Source organism: Conger conger, chromosome 14 (assembly GCF_963514075.1).
Source record: "Conger conger chromosome 14, fConCon1.1, whole genome shotgun sequence".
NCBI classification, from domain to species: Eukaryota; Metazoa; Chordata; class Actinopteri; order Anguilliformes; family Congridae; genus Conger; species Conger conger.
Genome location: NC_083773.1, coordinates 22,433,874 through 22,453,153, shown reverse-complemented (window position 1 = coordinate 22,453,153; position 19,280 = coordinate 22,433,874). Strand labels below are relative to the sequence as shown.

Below are 19,280 nucleotides of genomic sequence, written 5' to 3'. Positions count from 1 at the left end.
GTTCAGTACATTGGCCTGATTTGCACAGGTGATCCTCTTTGGCATACTCTAAAGCCTTTAAGTTGTGGGTCATGCGCCACGTGTCAGATCGACGGGAAAAGACCCTGATGGATGTCCAGTGGGGACCTGGCCACCTTGTTTGGGTTAAATCTCAAGTCGATTAAAGTAAGGACAGACAGGTACAGTCATGAAAAATGTTTTTATTTGAGAAAGGTGCTAATAGCAGGACAGGCAGAGATGTGTTGTACCCACAATGGATATAATGTGCTGATTCAGAAAAAAGATCTGTATCACCATCCATTCAGAATTAGACCTCAAATCTCTATGGGATGGGATTGGCATTGCTAACATACAATAACTATCTGTTGCAATAGATTTGTATCAATCCAATACATGTTTATCACCACAGTGAAGGCCCCATTAGAGACTATGAAAGATAACCTCCTCTGTAGGGTACAGAGAAAAAGTGTCCCCAAAGGGACTAGACTCTATGAGTGACTGTATAATACCTGGTAATACGGTTTTACAATTCCCATTACAGATCAGAGGGCCATGAGGGTTAATCTGATTGGTCAGATTAATGTTCTGTATTTCCCTTTAAAAGATGGTGATGTACACTGACCAATGGAATCAGTCATCTGTTTCAGCCCTCCAGGACCAGACATACTCCTGGTTTGGCGACGGTTCATATACAAACAATAAATTAAGTAAATTAAAACGACTGTAATCCAAGCCGTTTGTGCAAAGTGCTCACTGTTATTCACTGGCTCCATGTCAGCATTGACTTACAGCCATGAGAGCTCCAGCATTACATCACAGCCCCTTGGCAGATGCTCATAAAGTGCACAGAGATACAACACAGGAGAGCAGCTGAGTGCTCTACAGAGAAAGGGTGCTGCGGTGGATGAGCTGCGGGTGCAGATGTGCCCTCACACACGGCAGTCTCTCATGTATTCGGCTCTCTCTCGGATTATATCCAGGAGTCCCTTCAGCGTCTCGTCCAGCCCGTTCAGTTTTTGAGACTTTTTCAGCAGCTGGTCTGTGGCCTCGGCAAGAGACTCCTCAGTACCTGTTTCATAGGGGGAAAAGTGTTTCGCACGCGGGGTTAGCGGAACCTTTCCATCGCACCCCGATGTTAAGATCCCACTGTGTTCCAAGGCAGCGCCCATGATGCCCCAGTACCTGTAAGTTTCTTCATCATGTCCACGGTATCCTGGATGAGGTTCCCGGCCTCGTCCTGCAGCGCCTTAAGCCTGTCCCCGGGGCCCGCTTCATCTCCCGTATCAGCCTCCTTGGCTTTCTCCTGCAGGAGCTTCAGTTGGTCCTCTAAGTCCTTAAGATCCTGTATACACACACACACACCGCACACGCACATACACACAGACAAAATGGCGTGTAAACAGACTATAGTCCTCTTCAACAGCATATAGACTAGAAATTTTGCTAATTAAGTATAGAAGCTCAAATAAGGCATTGACTAGGACTGGTTTTGTCCATGTTGATTGTTGAATTTTTGCTCAGAACCAATGACATTGACAGCGTTACAAATATGTTTTTAAGCAAAACAACACTTGTTTTAATTTGAGAGCAGGTTTAAAAACCAATGTTGACTGAATCTAGTCCAGGGAGGCACAAAAAGGCTGATCCTTTTCAGGATTTTGTGCCAACTTCTGGTCTTAATTATTGAATTGACTCTATCACATCTTATCTGACATGTGTATGAGTACCAGCTACAGCTGCAGACTGCAAGTGTATCCTAATAATTTTACTGTGCTCACGTACAGGCTTGAACCAGGGTCATTTATAGCGGTGTCAGCAAATTAAAAACAAGGCGATTGGTTGGAAGGAAAACTAGTATGTGGACCGGAGTTGTGCACCCCTGATCTAGTCCATTCTTGTTCATTATCAAAAGGGTCCCTGTTCATTCCATACATTAAAGCTGTGATGTAATAAAGTGATGTCTCCTTCAGGCTGGCCTGTGATTGGCTCACCTTAGTGGCATCATCAGCCTCCTGTTTTGCAGCATTTGCATTGTCTCGGGCTCTTTCAGCATTGTTACGCTCCCTTTGCACCAGATCCTTCAGCTTGTCCAGCTCCGGGGCCATGTTGTCTGTCAGATCACTCACTTCATCCAGTGCCTTTGTGGCAGGGTCCAACTTTCCCTTGGCCTGAGAAAAAGAGGGATAGAAACAAAAAAAGGGTGATATTTTATAATCTCCAGTACGCCATCGAGTCAAGAATGCTGACAAACGAGACTGTGTTCCCATACTTAGATCTTTAAATGTTGTGATCTTGGGGTTTTATTAATACTACTGTTTGGCACGTGGAAGGTGTATCCTCAGTGGCTTTCTTTTGAGCATGTAACATGGTGGACTGTAACAAGCAGTCGTGCTCCATACCTTTTCAATGTTGATGTTTACTTTGTCCAAAATGTTCATACTGTCCTGGAGCTTGGAGTCCGCGTCATTGAGTAAGTCATCTGCATTGACCAGGTCGCCCAGGAGGGTGTCCACCTTGTCCTTTACCCCCAATGCTGTGTCCCTGTCACACGTTCACAATAACATTACAGCAACGTCAGAACAACATCACAGACTATCCTGACCATGTGGAGCACAGCAATATATTATAATAAAGTGACATCAAGCAGAATTCACACATAAGCAAACATACATGGAGCTACTATGTAAGAGTATCTTAAGGCCAAAGCAATCAGCTGCCATATGCTACACACATTGCACATTAAAATGGTATGAGACCAATAACACACCTGAATCAAACCAGCTTTATGACATAGCAGAGACGCAATATACATATGACACAAACTAAGATTCTAAAATATCAGTGAATATATGAGAATATGCAGTGGCTTGCACTTGGGTTGCCTGTTGCTGTGGGTTTTTATATACTGTACAATGTCATAAAACAGAAGTTGGCACAAAATCCTGAAACGGATCAGCCCTTGTTGTGGCAGCGGTCGCATTACCGGGCATCCTGTGCGTCATCCAGCAGCTTCCTGGCGAGATCCAGCTGGGGGGCAGTGCTGGCCAGGAGCTTGCTGCTGTCGGGCAGGCCTGCGGCCAGCTTGCGGATCTCATCCATCTTCCTCTTCAGGGTGGACAGGCTGAGCGGCAGCTTGGTGGCCAGAATCCCGTCGCTAACGCTCTGAATGGCGGTCGGGTCCGATAAGGGGTCTGTGTAAACATGCACACCGTTCAGTATTTACATACACACACTGCAAAAAATAACATTAAAATAAACCAATTTCAACAAATGTTTTAGTTTTAAAGTGAGACTTAAATCTTATGTCTTCAACTTTTTTGCCAAATAAGACAAAATATTGGCAATAAGACAGCTTGCAGTTTGACTCTTTTACCAACTTTTTGAAATTTACCAATGGGGCAAGACATTTGGGAAGACCATTTTCAAGCAAACATTAACTTAAAACAAGCTAATAATTTCTACTTGAGAGAAAAACAAGATATATTTTTAAACATTCATTTTTTGCAGTGCATGCACATCCCTGCTGAAAAAAGTAGCTCAAGCTAGGTTTTGAAACAGCTGGTAGCTGGTTGCCCAGCTCCCAGCTTGACATGGTTTGACCAACTCAAGCTATGTTTTGAAACAGCTGTTGACCAGCTACTAGCTTATGACAAGCTGGACTAGCTACATTTTCAAGATGGTCAAGCTGGCATAGCTGGATTTTACAGCAGGGATGCACTCACACATACACACACACACACACACACACATACAAAGTTCAGTACCTATAAAGAGTAAATTATTCATGTTCTAAAATGCATGAGCATCTCAAGTAAACATTATTTGATGTTACAGTAATTTCCTGTCAGTTATGGGAGTACCTGACAGGAAGTCCTTCAGGTTCTGAACAAATTTTTTGATGTCCCCCAAGTCTTCCTCAAGATCAGTCCGGGCATGTTTAATCTGATTGGACAGCTCATCTGTGGACAGCCTCACGCCATCGGCCGAGTCCTCTGCGGCTTGGATCTGTGACCCAATGGCAGTGTAGAAGCAAGTGTTATTAAGTTTAAAAAAAAACTTTGATGACATTAGCTCTTTGTTCTCTGCTCTTTGTTCTCTGTCTGTCGGTAAGACATTAGCTCTTACCGACAGACAGAAACCATAATAATCTGATGCTGTGATAATCAGTAATGTTCTGTTTGTGTGGCTGGAGTTCCTCAATGCCTGGTATGCTGTGCTGTATCCGTGATTGTGTTCTGTACTGTAACATTGTCATTTCATCCAGTGCTCTATCTGTAATTATGTTCTGTGCTGTACCATTGTTAATCAGTACTATGCTGTATCTGTGATCGTGATGTGGTGTAAAATTGTTGATTAGCACTGTGTCGTATCTATGATGGTGTTCTTTGCTGTACATTGTTGATTAGTGTTATACCGTATCTGTGATTGTGTTCTTTGCTATACATTGTTGTTTAGTGTTATGCCGTATCTGTGGTGGTGTTCTGTGGAGTCCCAATATCACTGTACCTTATCGGCCGCCTCCCGGATCTTGTCGTTGAGCTGCTGCAGCCTGGATTTGACCTCCTCAGTGTCTTCCAGGGCCTTCTTCCCTCGAGGTAAGGCTCCAACGCAGCGCTTGCCCTCCACACAGGAGACTGTCCCAGGGGTGGGGCAGAGCTGTCCATCACACTGCTCAGGTGTGCAGGGGGTGGAGCGAGTGCTGCCACAGACCTGTGTTCAAACAGCAGCTGTCATTTTATCTGCCAACCCTGAGCACCAGGTCAGGACTCTAGAGCTAGGATCTCATACTCCAGTCCCCAAGGGCTGCAGTGCCCTCTGGCTTTTCATGCTTTACACCACTCTAGTGTTTAATGTATGTCACTAATTGGCTGGACTACTCACACACATTGTTCTAAAGGCGTAATTTGGCTTTTGGTTGAAATGAAACCACTGGATTTTGTGATCACTGAACCAGCACTGAAGTCTTAGTTTGCCATGACTGAACCAATGCTGGGGGACATCAACCCAGTAGTCTGGCGTGTTCAGAAAGACTCACAGCGCCACCTCTCCTTTTATTAGTGTACCGTGACCCTTATGGGAGGACTGAAGGACAGGGCTAGGGTAGGTTTGGGCCTCACCTGCTCTGCTGCAGGCCTGAGGTCGGGCCGGGAGGCCAGCTGCTTGTCCAGGTCCTTCAGGTCATTGGTGTTGGTGAGCTGGACTGTTCCCTCCAAATCGGTGGCATCCTCCCGGGTCTTCTCTGACTGCTCCAGCAGGGGTTTGGTCGCCTCAGCATCCTTTAATGCGTCTGTTGATTTCTGGAATTCCTTCTTTATGGTCTCAAAGGTATCTGGGAAATGGAGGCAAACAGGATGGGTCAGCACAGAAGAATATTTTATGCAATCTCTGTCTCTCTGGCAGAGTTTTTAGACAGACAGACACAGTTTGATAATAACCAGATGGATGGCTCCAGCATTCTTCCCATCCTGTCCATATCTTTACTCAAGGAGGTTCTTGTTCGTAACGGGATTTACGGGAGATGAGTATACTCATATATTATCCTGTGAGTCAAATTGGAATGTTTTGGCTTCAGTGGTAGAGATGACTTTAAATGTTATGAACCCAGACAGAGCTGGCCAGTGGGTTAATGGGATCTCTTTATCAGTGCAACTACAAACAAACCAGAAGGGTGACAAGGCAGGGAAATCTATGAGGTGTTGAGAATTTTGTAGCAGTTGATTAATCAAGAGTCACATATTTCTACAGTTTGTTATATCCTTCTTAATCTTCATACAAATTGCTGCCATTGCTTATTGCTTGAATATTTACACAAAGCACAGGATCCTGAAACAATGACATGAGCATCGTTGCCCTGTTGGTGACTCTGCATTATTATTACTGCAGGGCGTATTCGAGGGAAGTATCACCTCCGAGGTTGGCATTGACAACGTTTTTCAGGGCGGCTTTCTTGATGTCGTACTCCAGGTTCAGGCCCTGAAGTTCTCTCAAGAGATCCTCAAGCTGTTTGGCCAGAGCAGTGCCCTCATCTGTGGGGAAAAGTTCTGGGTCCAGTTGATCGGCTTGTTCCCTGGAGATTTGAGAGTGGAAGATTGTGGATTAAGCAAATTTAGTTGTGTGATTGCCAGCCAAACAAAAGTTACAGGATTCGCACAAATTAATGTGCAAGTGCGCACATTTTCTTGTGTATTTCTTAGTAAATGGTTAAAAAACAAAAACAACCCTTGGTTCTATTTCAGTATAGGGAAAAGATAAGCCAGCTCCTACTCATCATGGTTTAAGTTACCTGGACTGAAATGGTGTGCTGCAGTAAAGGTTTAACCTTGTCTGGGTAGTGTACCTGAGTTTGCGCAAGTCCTCGAGGAGCTTCTTCACCCGGCTGTCGGAGGGGGCTGTGCGTGGCAGGGTGTCCTGGATTCTGGCGAGGGTGTCCTCCAGGGCCCGGATGCGGGGGGTCAGGTCTGGCTCAGTGGTGCCAGGCAGGGTGGGGGCCCGGGAGATGAGGCGTTGCAGGCTGAGGGTGAAGTCCTTAAGCTGTTGGTCCAGGGTGAAGAAGCAGGAGGGGCAGACGTGGCAGCTGGGATACCGGTCGCAGTGTCCGCGGGCACAGGCATCGCAGCGGGCACCTGTCACTCCTGGCAGGCACTTGCATTGCCCTGTCTTCTTATCGCAGCCGCCTGGCTGTGTGCCACTAAGATCGCACTTACAACCTGTGGGCACCAGGGGGCAACATTAAGCAAATAATCCGAGTAACAGGTCACAATATCAAACGGTGGTTCATCTTGGTCAACTTCCAAACTATAGAAATTAAATGCTGCTCTTTAAAACATTAAAAAACGAGTCTATATAATTAATGAAACTGTAGACAAGTTGAATTGTTAATTAATGTTTTTGTAACAGGGTTGATAGGCAATGATCTGCCGTCAGTGAGATAGGAGGTACACTTGGGGTGTTCTGATGTGTTAAATATACTTACGCTGGCAGCTTGTGAGTGGGTCACCATAGGTGTTGTCAGGGCATTCTTTACATGTCCTTCCCCCAAACCCAAACCGACACCGACACTGACCTGTCAGCTAAAAAAGCAAAAAAAACATGAAAAATAAATCCCCACACCTCATGTTAGCCAGGAATACACAAAACACAACGTAGGCACACAAACTCAGCAAATGCGACTAATTCACTAATTCAAAATTTACCACTAGCTGGTGCAGTGGTGCTAAAGCAAAAAAAAGAAAAGAAAAGAATTTCATGACCTAAGCTTAATGACTCAATAGAATATTCAGCCTATTTTAGGTCGAGAAATACAAAGCAACAGCTCTCTGAGTCAGGCCTAACTGGCAAAAAAAATATAAACGGAAGCAGGGGATTACCGGGTCGCAGGTCTTGCTGAGAGAATTGGTCGGGTCGCAGCTGCAGAGCTGGCAGCCATGGGGGGAGAAGTTCCAGTACCCAGAGGTGCACTGGTCACAGTTCAGACCCTGAACATTTGGGGGGCACCTGCACTGACCAGTCAGGGGGTCACACGTGTCATCACCCCCCACATTGCAGGAGCATTCTGGAGACACACATACACACACGTTAAACACAAACAACAGAGTGAAGGTGGGAGGGTGAAAAGCTGCTCCCAGCACCGATATAGACCAACCTTAACAGTTTTATCACAGTTTTGTCACAACTATAAGATAACATATCTTTATTTCACAGGTGACATGGCCAAGATAGCTGCTATAAAGTACAGTAGACAAAAACACAGAACTCTTTTACTAATCTCCTACAATCAAAAACATTTCACTCTTCAAATGATAGAATTGTGGACAGACATTTTAAAGTATCCAAAGATCTAAATGCAGTAATATTTATGTGCTACTACTGCACTAATATGTGCACCAACATTACAGTGTGTCCAAGCTAAGGGTCAATGTTATTCTTGAGGGTATATGGATGAAACTAAACTGAGAAATTTAGAGTGTACTCCTAAAAAAGCTTGTGACCCAGTAATAAGCTGTGATCTGAGAGGGTGAGAGGGAGGACTCACTGGTGCACCCCAGGGTGTTGGTGGCCTTCAGGCCGTAGTAGCCTCTCTTACAGCGGTCGCAGCGCGGGCCCTCCACGTTGGCCTTGCAGCGGCAAGCCCCTGTTCTGCCATCGCACTGACCGCCTCTCTCCGATCCCTCCGCACTGCACTGGCAGGCTGCTCCGAGAGACACACACACACACACACACACACAGGGCGAGGTCATCACCTGGCACATCTGCTACACACACTCAGGTCCCCTTCCCTGCCTCCCTCTGCATCTCTAGGCCAGCGCTACTCAACTCCACATCCTGTGGGCTGCAGGGCCCTGCACTGCACTGCACTACACTTCCTGATTTCACTCATTATTTTACCTGCATGGTTCAGATAATAAGCTAATTTGTGGAATCAGCTAGTGTAGTGTAGAGGTGAAGCCAATGCCTGCAGACACTGTGGCCCGCAGGACGTGGAGTTCGGCAGTGTTGCTTTCTGCCTCCTGAAACACAGCTGTGTGGAGGTGCTTGGACAGCAGTGTAGGGGAAGGGTTGGAGCACTGGAGTTTTTGCTCATAATACATTTAATACCCTGACACTTTGTATGTGGTTGTATACTGGACTTTTCACTCATAATACATCTTTAATACTTCAACTTAAATATTTCTTATGGTTGATTGCCAATTTAGAAATATCTCGTATTTTGTGTGACGCTTAAAAAATTCTGCTTGAAAACTGTTGGTCAAAGAGTATAATTGAAATAGAAAAATGCATCTATCAAATGTATCTTGACATGCAACTGAACATGTTTGCATTTGCACATATTTCTGTTACATCAAAAACTTAAACAAAACAGGACAGCAAAGTGAAATATGAGATTACCCTGGTGTAAAATCCAGCTATGACCAGATTGAAATACTAGCTACCAGCTGTTTCAAAACCTAGCTTGAGCTGTTTTTTTTCCAGCAGGGTAGGGATGTGGTACTCACGCAAGCAGGTGTCCGGTCGGTCAATGGCACTCCTGGGGTTGCGGTAGTAATTAGGGGCACACTGTTCACAGTTGGGCCCAGCGGTGTGGTGCATACACCCCTCACACACACCCCCGCTCACTCGCCCACTGGCCTCGTACCGCTCCGGGTCAAAACTGCACCGCTGGGCATGGTTGTTACACTCGCAGCCTGCAGGGGGCGCACCGAGGAGAAACAGTGGGTTTGCATTACATTAAATTACAGTCATTTGGCAGATGCTCTTATCCAGAAAGACTTACAATTAAGTGCAAATTATAACAAGGGACAAGTACACTGAAAACCCAAGAGGTAAGCATGGTTCCAAGTGCAAGAGTGATCCCATAGATAAAATCTTGAACGCTTGTAGATTAATCAAAATGTCAGTGTCACTTTTGAAATACAATTTTGTATGTGTGTATAAGACAAGCGGTATGACCAAGCACTGTTGGTCATTTAATAAGGGATGGGAGTTTGTAAGGTGATATCTCATTTAAGTTAATCTAATCTAACTGTAAGAACACATTGTCTAACACTGTTCACAGTTCACATTGTACCAGTAAGCACAATGAAACCTTCTTCCTTTCTAATCTGCATGGGCATGTTTTGTTGTTGTGGAGATAGTAGCTATGGTCAGTGGGTGAAGATAAGACTTTGTCCAGGGGTATAATTGGTAAAGACAGGACCCTGCTGGTTGTGGGGCTATAGGGGGTGAGAACAGGACTGGACCATAGGGGCTATAGGGGGTGAGAACAGGACTGGACCATAGGGGCTATAGTGGGTGAGAACAGGACCATAGGGGAGTACGTACGTTTGCAGGCGTTGGGTCGGTTCTCCTGGGCGGCCCTCCAGGGCAGGTCATTGTAGAGGTCAGCGCACCGTTCACAGTTCACTCCCGCGGTGTTGTGCTGGCACTCACACACTGGACTCACCTACAGCGTGCACACACAGCACAGAGGGGGAGAGTCCTGTTACAAATACGCCCCACTGACCGTAAACCAGTCTACAGGGCTTTTACACAATCCTCTGGACTCATTCACAAAGAACAGATTTCAGTAATGACGCTTCAGTTACAGTCAGCATACATTAGCAATCCAATAGAAATTCCTACTTAGAACTTTGTTACAGATGCAATCACGAATATAATACAAAAAGGGATACAAATTTGTCCCTGAATTCATCCTAAAGCAAACGGATGAATGCAAGATTGTTAATAGTTATAACCTGTCATGTTTTTACATAGAGTATGAAAATGGACTTGGAATACAATGTACTGTGCTGTGTCACACAGTGTGCGCTGCCCCTTGTGGCTCCTGTGTGTCACTGCAGAGGGTGACCCTCTGTACAGTAAGTTACTGCACATATTCCAGGTTTTACCTGTGTGGAGAGCTGGTTGGTGGTGTGGTCGGGCAGGCAGCGGTTAGCATGGCCGTGACAGAAGCAGGAGCCCAGCACCTGCAGCTCCTTCAGGGCATAGAAGCGGCTGGGGGTGCGACCGGGCATGTGGGGAACTGGTCCCAGCTGGGTTAGGTTCACTCGGAGGTTGGTGAGGTCGGTCACCTCTATGACAAATGGACCAACAGATCAGTCAGCAATGGCAAAGCAAGGTTGCATCATCCTCTTAATGGGTTGTCAATCATATGAACGCACTAGACAGCCTGTAGCCTGGTGGCTTAGGTACTTGACGGGGGCCAGAAAGGTTTGTGGTTATCTTAGATGATTATCCTGGTTATCTCAGCTAAATAACAAATTATTATTAAATTAACCAACCAGAAGACTGTAAACATTCTGGAGCAATGGCATTTTGAATTATGTGCAAGTGTTTGATTATGTGAATATCCACTCTCTTCGCATCTCTCACCATTAATATTTACAGATACTACACCTGTGTCAAATGGAGAAGTAAGGGACTGAATATCCAGCCCTGTGAAGTTGGAGTAAATGCACCTTACCCTCGATCTTCTGGCTCTTCGGGGCACTGAGGTCAGAAAACTGGCTCAAGGGGTGGAAGTAAATCTAATAAAAAAAGAAGACAGACGGTCAGTCAGCATAGATTCACGCTCTGGCTCTGACTCTGAAAAGCTGCCTGTAACTGCCCTACGGAATGTGCTACAGTCAGTGAAGTAATGAGTGTTTCAGATAGAGCAATAGGTCAATAGTGGCCTTCTTCTGGGAGAAGGGTAACAGAGCTTCGAATAAAGATTAGTAATAGTCATTAGATTTGTTTGTTCCATTGATCACAGGCTAGATTGTGGGCATATTAAAGGTAGCCTACACTTGGTCTAAGAAGTAAGATCCAACACCACAGCCTAGGATATTATAAATCATGATGGGGTTCTTCTTGTTGTGTACTAGATATCACTGGTAATGCTGAAAGGAGTCTCTGAATAAAGTTCAAATTCTACTGTAATCTGGATACACTGGAAAAGCTGTCTCAGGACACAGAAATCCAACACTGGTGTTGGACCTGGCAGTAGAAGGCAGAAGGGCCTATAGTGCAGGCAGAGCAGGCTTACTGTCTGGTCCAGGTAGTGGTTGGAGGTGATGGGTGGCAGGGGGTAGCAGTAGGTGCTCTTCAGGTTTTGGGGTGGGGAGGTGCTGACGGAGGGAAACGCAGAGTGGCAGTCAGTAGCCATGTACAGGGCAGGCTGCCACGTACGCCCCGAATCAGTCGATCGCTCAATGATTAGTGCATCGGGGCGGGGTCCCTGTCAAGACAAAATGGAAGGTATTGTTACTGCGGAGTTAAGTGTGGGGAAGTAACACTGTTTTTGGACCACTATGCTAGATGCTCTAGAGATCCTCCACAGCAGGGCTGTCCTGTTCCTAGAGATCATCTTTCACTCCAACCCTAACAACGCACTCCTCATTCAACAGCTAGAGATCTCATTGAGCTCCTAATTAGTAGAATCAGGTGGGCCAAATTAGGGTTGAAATGAAACCTTACAGGATGGTAGACCTTCAGGAACAGGGTTGGGCAGCCCTGCTGTACAGTTTGCCTGTATCTATTCAATATGTAGGAAATTATGGTTAGTACATGAAAATGGCATAATAAATCAATGTAATATTCATGTTTTATGCAATATCAGTGTGCTGAATGATGTCATTACCTTGAACTTCATAACCAGGGTGTCCAGTTGAAAGGTATTTTTCAGGTCCAGCTGTAGGCTAACTGGGCTCACACCTAGAAGAATCAGTCCCAGCAGAGAAGCAGTTATTACCTCTTTGGATTGTATAACAGCTAAATGACACACCTAATATTTTAGAACTGAGACAAGTGGTTATATTTCACACTTACTGATTATGAATGGGCCCTCTCTGCCTTTTGAGCAATGTTACACTTTTATATTCCTGATTGTAACACTGATGTACTTTTCTAAGCTAAGTATATGAATATCTGGTAAGCAAATGGAATGCAATGGAAAGCAATGGAACGGTTTGGAATGGAATGGGATGGAATGAAAAAAAATCTCTCACTTCCTGTGATGTGGGCTACAGTTGTGAATGTTTGCAGCGTCAGTGTGTTTGTGAAAGCAACATCTCATCTCACCTTTCCTTGACTGCCACCACCTGTTGGGCGCCGCAGTGGAGAGTACTTCCTGGATGGTGTGTGCCTGCCGTCCGTCAGGGTATCGTGAATCACAGGGGCAGCATCTCATTCCCCCCTGTGAGAGAGGTCATACAAAACACACAGCAGTATCAGTATGTGCAGACAATGATTAATTCAAAAGAAAATATAATTCCCACACTCCTGTGTGTTTTGTCTGATGTGAACACTTCATTGCTAATTTCTGCTGGGGTGAAGGTCCAATCTGAAGTCAACCCTGGGGTCATATTTCATCCTAAATTATGTGGTTCAAAAGTAGCTTGGCTTAAGGTCCTTGGTCAGAAGCTCACACCATTTCTGTAATGTAGAGAGGGAGGTGCTATTGGGATCAGGTGTCATTGGTGGAGCCAAATCAAACCAAGCCTGTGGAATTACTGGAACTTTAGAAACATTTTAGATGTTAAGATCTAATAGATGACCGCAGATCTGGGATCTTCTTTAGCATTAACAAAACATGTTAGGAATTACATTTTAAAAAATATGCTTTCATATGCTTTCAGTTTCATTATGTGTTGCAATAGGTATACCAGTAAAAGTTTTAGTGCGGACATGTTAACAGTGGCAGTGGTGTGGAGGCCATTGCCAAAGACTGTGCTTTCCCTAGCGAGCGCTACATGCAGTGCGTGAGGCTGGCTGAACCCTGAGTCAGGGTTCTGACCCGGTCTGCTTACATACCGTGTCCAGAGAGCGTTGTGACACAGGGCCCTCGCCAGGGCCACTAACAACTGGGGGAAAGGTTCCTATCAGCCACGGTTTCTACATCAAGCTTAAAACCCTGCCATGGCATTACAGTGATAATTCACCTCGCTACCACACAAATTCACATTATTATTATTGTCAGTCATTAGTATTCTGGATAAGTATTACTCTTCCCCACATGAATAATAATACTTATACTGATACAAATACTAATAATTGTTGCTAAGCATTTATAAGATACAACACGCAAAACATGACTGGCCAGTCGTGCAACAGGGTACCATACCTGCTCATGACAACTGAAATAAATTGTCAGAACATGACAAAGCCCTCAATTTAGCATACTTAACCATACCTGTTTATATAACTATACAGTAGATTAAATTATTTACTCAAAGTGACCTACATTGCTACCTGCAGTCAGGGGGGCATTATCCTTTTCTGAAGCAAGCACGTTAACAAAAAGGAAAATAAAAATTGTACTGCTGGCAAATATGTGTCTTTAATAAGGTTGGTAATAATATATTTGGAGCAATTTAAGGCTTTAATTTGGCATGGTAAGCATATAGTAAGTAATGAATGTGTCAAATTATTACCACAACCTCAAGGTTAATGAATGTGTATGGCAGCTCCAGGGTTTGTGTCGGTTACAAAACATCCGCTCAAGTCACTCATATTTGTTTCTACCATGTTCAAACAGATAAAACATTGATATCCAGCTCAGTGCATGTTTAAGACTTCAATCTGTTGCCAACATAACAAAAAAATGTATAACAATGCAGGCTTTCAGCTTTCAGAACCCTCAACAAATGGGCATTTTGAAAGAGGCAGGGCCATGTTTATCATAAGATCACTGCGTCTGAGAATACTATATTTATCCCTTTCTGATTGACTTAAATGTTTTAAATGTTTTAAATGTGCAAATGAAAGATTTTTGATCTTTCTATTTGGAACACATCACAAAAATGACATAGCAAGAATGCCAACACTCTCAGAAAGAAAAAAAAGGTACAAATGCTTGTTACTGTGGCAGTACCCTACAGGTGCATAAAATTGTATCATTTGTACCCAAAGAGAACATTACTGTACTTTCACGGTACATTTAGGAAATGTAATACTTGAAGAAACAAAGTGTACCTCCACTGAGAGTGAAGATACTACCTTTACCAATCACATTTTCCACACATTATGGGCTAGCTTCACAAAATGGACATTCTGGGAATGGATCAAAGACCTGCTAGTCCAGATAATAAATCCTGGCTTGTGGCTGACTTGAACCAGAAGGGAAGTCTTTACACGATATATACGGTCAATTTGAAAGAGACATGAGGCACCAGGCTGTGAATAGGATCGACATTGGGGTGACTGCTGGTTCAGCACTCCTGCCTCCCAGAGAAATGAGAGCGAGCTTTGGCTTCCTGATTTGTGTCATTGGGAACTGGCAGAGCTCCTTCAGCCAAATCAGCAGCTTTATGATGGCTGGCTATCAGCCAATCAGGGGAAATGGCAGCAGTCGCTCACGGTCGTGGTGCACGTTATCCCCTTGCTGTCTGACGTGCTGTGTGCCATGGGTCATTCTATGAGAGCTGTTGTGTTGATGCACATCATTTATTGTTTAATATTATATGATATTATCATTAATTTATTGTACTATAATATATATATATTTAAATAGAAACAGGACTGCTGTTCTGTCTATTCCATGTCATGTTCTGGGACCATGGGTTGAATGAACAAAATTTTGATATAATTGCACTTCATCCCACACATCTTGAAGAGTTACTGTAGTCAAGTTATTGATTTAAAATGAATTGTCATCATCAATCAACAGCAAGTAGCAATCAATTACAGGAATATGCTTGTAAGGAAGTGGATCCGACAGATGATAAATTCCAGAATTTCCACACCGCACTTTCTGAACATACAGTATCTGCATCTGGCAGCTAAGATAGTCTGTGAATGTATCAGCACCAGAACAGCATGCTCAAGTGCTTGCTTGAACATTTTTGCAGGATGAGTCATTATCACAGTGTGTGTGGAAATGTTCTGCCATGCTGCTTAGAGCACTTTCTGTACAATCCAGAAAGGCTCGCCTTCACTCACTGTTTAAGACACGTAGCTGACTACCGCTCCACCCATTTACAGCACAGCCAAAAACATATTCAATAGCCACCTATACAGTCCTAGAGGTTTCAAAATTCTTAGTCTTAGTTTTGAGCTACAGTGACCCACAACACACAGATACTTTCATAACACTGACTCCTACATGTGTCGCCTCATTGCTTGCATAGACAATTTGATATTGAAAGCCATGAAAAATGCTCCAGCCTTCAAAGTGCCAGTGAAATGTTGGCAGGGATGTAAATGTGCAGATTTTTTTTTATAGGGCAGGAACAAGGTAGATGTTGTGAAAGACAACTAAAAGAGTTAATCTAAAAGAGGATCCACTAGTGACATCATGTACTGCATGATGCTACATGTTAAGATGGCCACACCATGTAACTTTACTTTGTGATGGAAACAGTGCTGTTGGGTCATGCCGGTAAATCTATCCAAAACTCCGCTTCAGGGGCAACAAGAAAACACAGCCTTTCAAACAGACAGTACCATGTACACAGTGAAGTGTTTAGTGTTAATTCAGCTTTAACAGAGGTTATATGAGTCCAATAGGAACTGTATGTACTCAGTTAGAGTTGATTAATGTTGAACATTTTACTGTGTATTCAGCAGTAAAAATATAGCTGCTCATATAAATCACAAAACCACGCAGATAGTCTTCTAAACAAAACATTTGTGCGATGCCGAGTCAGCAATGGCCTTTTTTTTCTGCAAGTACGAGCCTTAAGCAAAGGGGATCAGCTGTATCAGAGCAAACCTAGCATGAATGCTAAACGTTGGACGGCTAGACTGCATGGCTTCAAAAATCAGCTTTTTTAATAATCTACATACATTTTTCAGATTGTCCTCATAAAATAACTCTACACTGTCTCCACTTGTGGCCAATCCCACAAAAATCATCTTCAATAATACAGGTTAACTTCTACATACTGTTAGCCATGATCATTTCGGAAATATCTATTTTCTTTTTCTGCAGCATGTATTTCATACACAAATGGTAACATTTGAAAAGCCATGGGAATGAGAAATAATTATACATTTCACCACCAAAATAAACCTAAACAACAATAAAAAACCAAGTCAACAAAATTACAATTTCTTACAGCTGGTGCTTATTGCCATCAGTGGTCATGGTCTGCAGATTAAAACAGCCTCTTAATTAACCTGACAATCTAATTACAGGGCTTGTATTTAATTCCGGTGAACACATTCTGGAAAATGTAATAGTATAACCCCAAGAACAGGGTAATTCCCTATGGCTGAAAACAAGACTTTGCAAGCAGATTCTTAATCTGGATGAATGATATCATAGAAAAGGCTAATACAGGAAGAGTGAGAGCTACATTTATAGAGCAGTATATTAATGTGCCAGCCCCTATGGAATCCAAATAAATATAGATTTGCACAAAGAGTAAAAGCTATTATTTCATATTCGGCAACCCAGGGCAATTATTATTTTCAAAATCATGTTTTCCTCCAGTTCCCCCTCACCTTGACTTCTGATATCCACTCCCCCCATGACAGTGAGACACAAGGGTTGCAGCACATAGAGAATCTGGCACCAAATCCAGACAATTTCACAAATCTGACAGTCTTCCAACCCTCCTGCCCCCATGGATAGTAGGAACAGAGAGCAGGACATTCAACCCTGCCAACCCTGTCTGCTGGTCAGCCTGTCTGTATCACATAGCTCTTTACAACCAGTGCAAGGCTAGGGGTCTATGTCCTGTGTATTAATCCCAAACAGCAGCTAGTGACATGTATATTCACAGGCATATTGATGGAAGGATAAGAGATAATGGTGGACAAGCTACAGTTAATGGCTTGTCCGCAGATGCAAAGAAAAATGCATTCGACCAACCGTACCAGCTGAAGTGGGGATTCAGCTGTGTGACTGCCAGAATGGGATGGGGCTTACCATTCCGTAGGGTCGACAGAAGACCTCCGAGCCCATCAGACCACAGGTGGAGGAGGCCTGGAGTAGCTTGCTCCGGCCCAGGAGAAGGTCTCCCGTTGGGGGGTAACAGGCCCCACGTGAGCAGTCCTGCTGGGCAGTGGTAAGAGCAGCCAGGGCTGTGGAGGGAAACAATTCAATTTCAATCAAAAGAGTACAGGCCAGTAGTCTCCATTAAAACCCTTAGAAGAGTAGGTTATTTTGAATGTTTTTTTCATTTTTCCTCAGAATTCTAGAATTCCTCAAAGTTCTAGAACTCAATTTCTTTCCATTACCAGGAGGGATCGGCATAGAAGGTATAGAAGGTTCAGTTACGAACATTCTAATCACATATTTCTGATCTCCTTCACCTTAAAGGGCATGTACAGCAGACAAGGACCTAATTTTACCCAGGGAAATTTCCACCACAGTCTGCTGAACATTCTCCTGACAAAATGGTGTCCTATATTATCCTTGTTAGAAATGATGTGTATCTGCCAAACATTTCACACTCAGACTCTGAACAGGATCAGCCCTACAGAAGAGATCCAGGAGGACAGACAAGCATAAATGGCCATAATCCATAAACTGTTCTATAGTGATTAAACAATAAATTGCTAAGCTACAAGTCTCCTTGGTTCAAATCTATCTATGTTATTTGTTTTTAATTTATAATGATGTTTTTCAAACATACTTCTTTGTTCTGCTAGTGGCATGGGTTCTAAAATGAACAAAAATGATAAATGTAACAACATGCAACAGCTGAGTATTTCATTATTCAGCTAGATAATTAGTCTGAATCCAGGTCAAAGAATATATGCAAACAACATCTGTCCATAGAATATTAGCATGTTTCATTATCCAGCAAATAATAAAAAACCCGATAGGACAAACAAGAATAAACAGTTATTCATACCTGCTATTTGGAATAATATCCACGTCTTCATGAAATCTTTGGTGCTCAACCAACAACTGCAATTAGGGAAACAAATATATATTTAGGAAATATATAAAAGAAGAATATTGGAAAGAAATGATCAATATTGTAAAAAAAAAGCTATTCAGTCATTATCAAAAAAAAAGTTATGCAGTACATCCACTGGACCTGTAAATTCAAACATTCAGCAAGATAAATAAGGTCAAAAATAAAACTGCTTCACCAACAGAAAGGTACTCAGCTGTGAACTCACCAGTTTAAGTAAGCTTTGAGTGGAGCAGTGTTCATACAGTTAAAGTGTCTGTTCCTCTGCTCCCCTGGTTGTATATAAGCGCAGACTCACCTGGGCTGAGGTGATGCAGCATGCGTCAGAGGTGCGGCAGACAGACGCGCCCTGCCCGTTCACGACCACACCCTGTGAGATATCAATCCATTCACATTACATCCGCACAGTAATGATCACACCACATCCGCACAATAATGCACAGAGAATTTCACGCAATCAAATAGAATCAAACCTACGTATACTAGAATACCTTAAAGTAACAAAAATACAGTTTAACACATTTCTAATAGATCCCAGGTTGATGAAGTGGAGGTATCCCAACTGGAAAGCGTGTATGCACAGATTATGTATTCTTTTTTATGTTTATAATAAAGCTTTTTTTTCCCCCCAACTGATTTTTCACCCGGATAATGTTTTAACACTGCTAAAGCAGTATTAATAATTCTCATAATGATGTCATAATTAAAGCTGCTAGCCAAACATAAATGAAAAAACAATGAACCATAAGTGTGTGTCTGGTTAACATGGCCACCATTACTGCAGCTATGGTGAATGTGGTCATCCTACCCACAGTTCTAATGCTGCGAGAACAGAACATTTCATGTGCGGGAGACAGAACCACATGAACCAAGCAAATGTGGCTAAATAATGTGCCCAACAACCTTTTTATCTATAGTCTTCTAACTACTGTT

General features: G+C 43.3%; 1 protein-coding gene across 1 annotated transcript; it reads right to left on the bottom strand.

Moving 5' to 3' along the window:
* Window positions 1-180: 180 nt before the first annotated feature.
* Window positions 181-18,623, bottom strand: LOC133109773 (laminin subunit beta-3-like). The gene is made up of 23 exons (XM_061219352.1): window positions 18,556-18,623; window positions 18,282-18,337; window positions 17,351-17,505; window positions 12,559-12,673; window positions 12,119-12,192; window positions 11,525-11,716; window positions 10,961-11,024; window positions 10,386-10,570; window positions 9,820-9,940; window positions 8,994-9,182; window positions 8,033-8,188; window positions 7,368-7,552; window positions 6,974-7,070; window positions 6,338-6,707; window positions 5,907-6,067; window positions 5,118-5,329; window positions 4,507-4,710; window positions 3,861-4,005; window positions 2,984-3,191; window positions 2,400-2,541; window positions 1,992-2,168; window positions 1,183-1,342; window positions 181-1,069 (listed from the first exon to the last, which is right to left on the bottom strand). Exons 1-23 carry the CDS (start codon window positions 18,588-18,590, stop codon window positions 930-932), a joined length of 3,543 nt encoding a protein of 1,180 aa, XP_061075336.1. The 5' UTR covers window positions 18,591-18,623; the 3' UTR covers window positions 181-929.
* Window positions 18,624-19,280: the final 657 nt, after the last annotated feature.

What these genes read in the sequence shown, in the direction of transcription:
- LOC133109773 (XM_061219352.1), bottom strand. Translation starts at nt 18,590, where the DNA reads ATGAACACTGCTCCACTCAAAGCTTACTTAAACTG. An exon ending in CTCAAAGCTTACTTAAACTG is followed by an intron (nt 18,338 to 18,555) that starts GTGAGTTCACAG and finishes CCCTAATTGCAG; the next exon opens with TTGTTGGTTGAGCACCAAAG. An exon ending in TCAGGCCTGCAGCAGAGCAG is followed by an intron (nt 4,711 to 5,117) that starts GTGAGGCCCAAA and finishes GTTTGAACACAG; the next exon opens with GTCTGTGGCAGCACTCGCTC.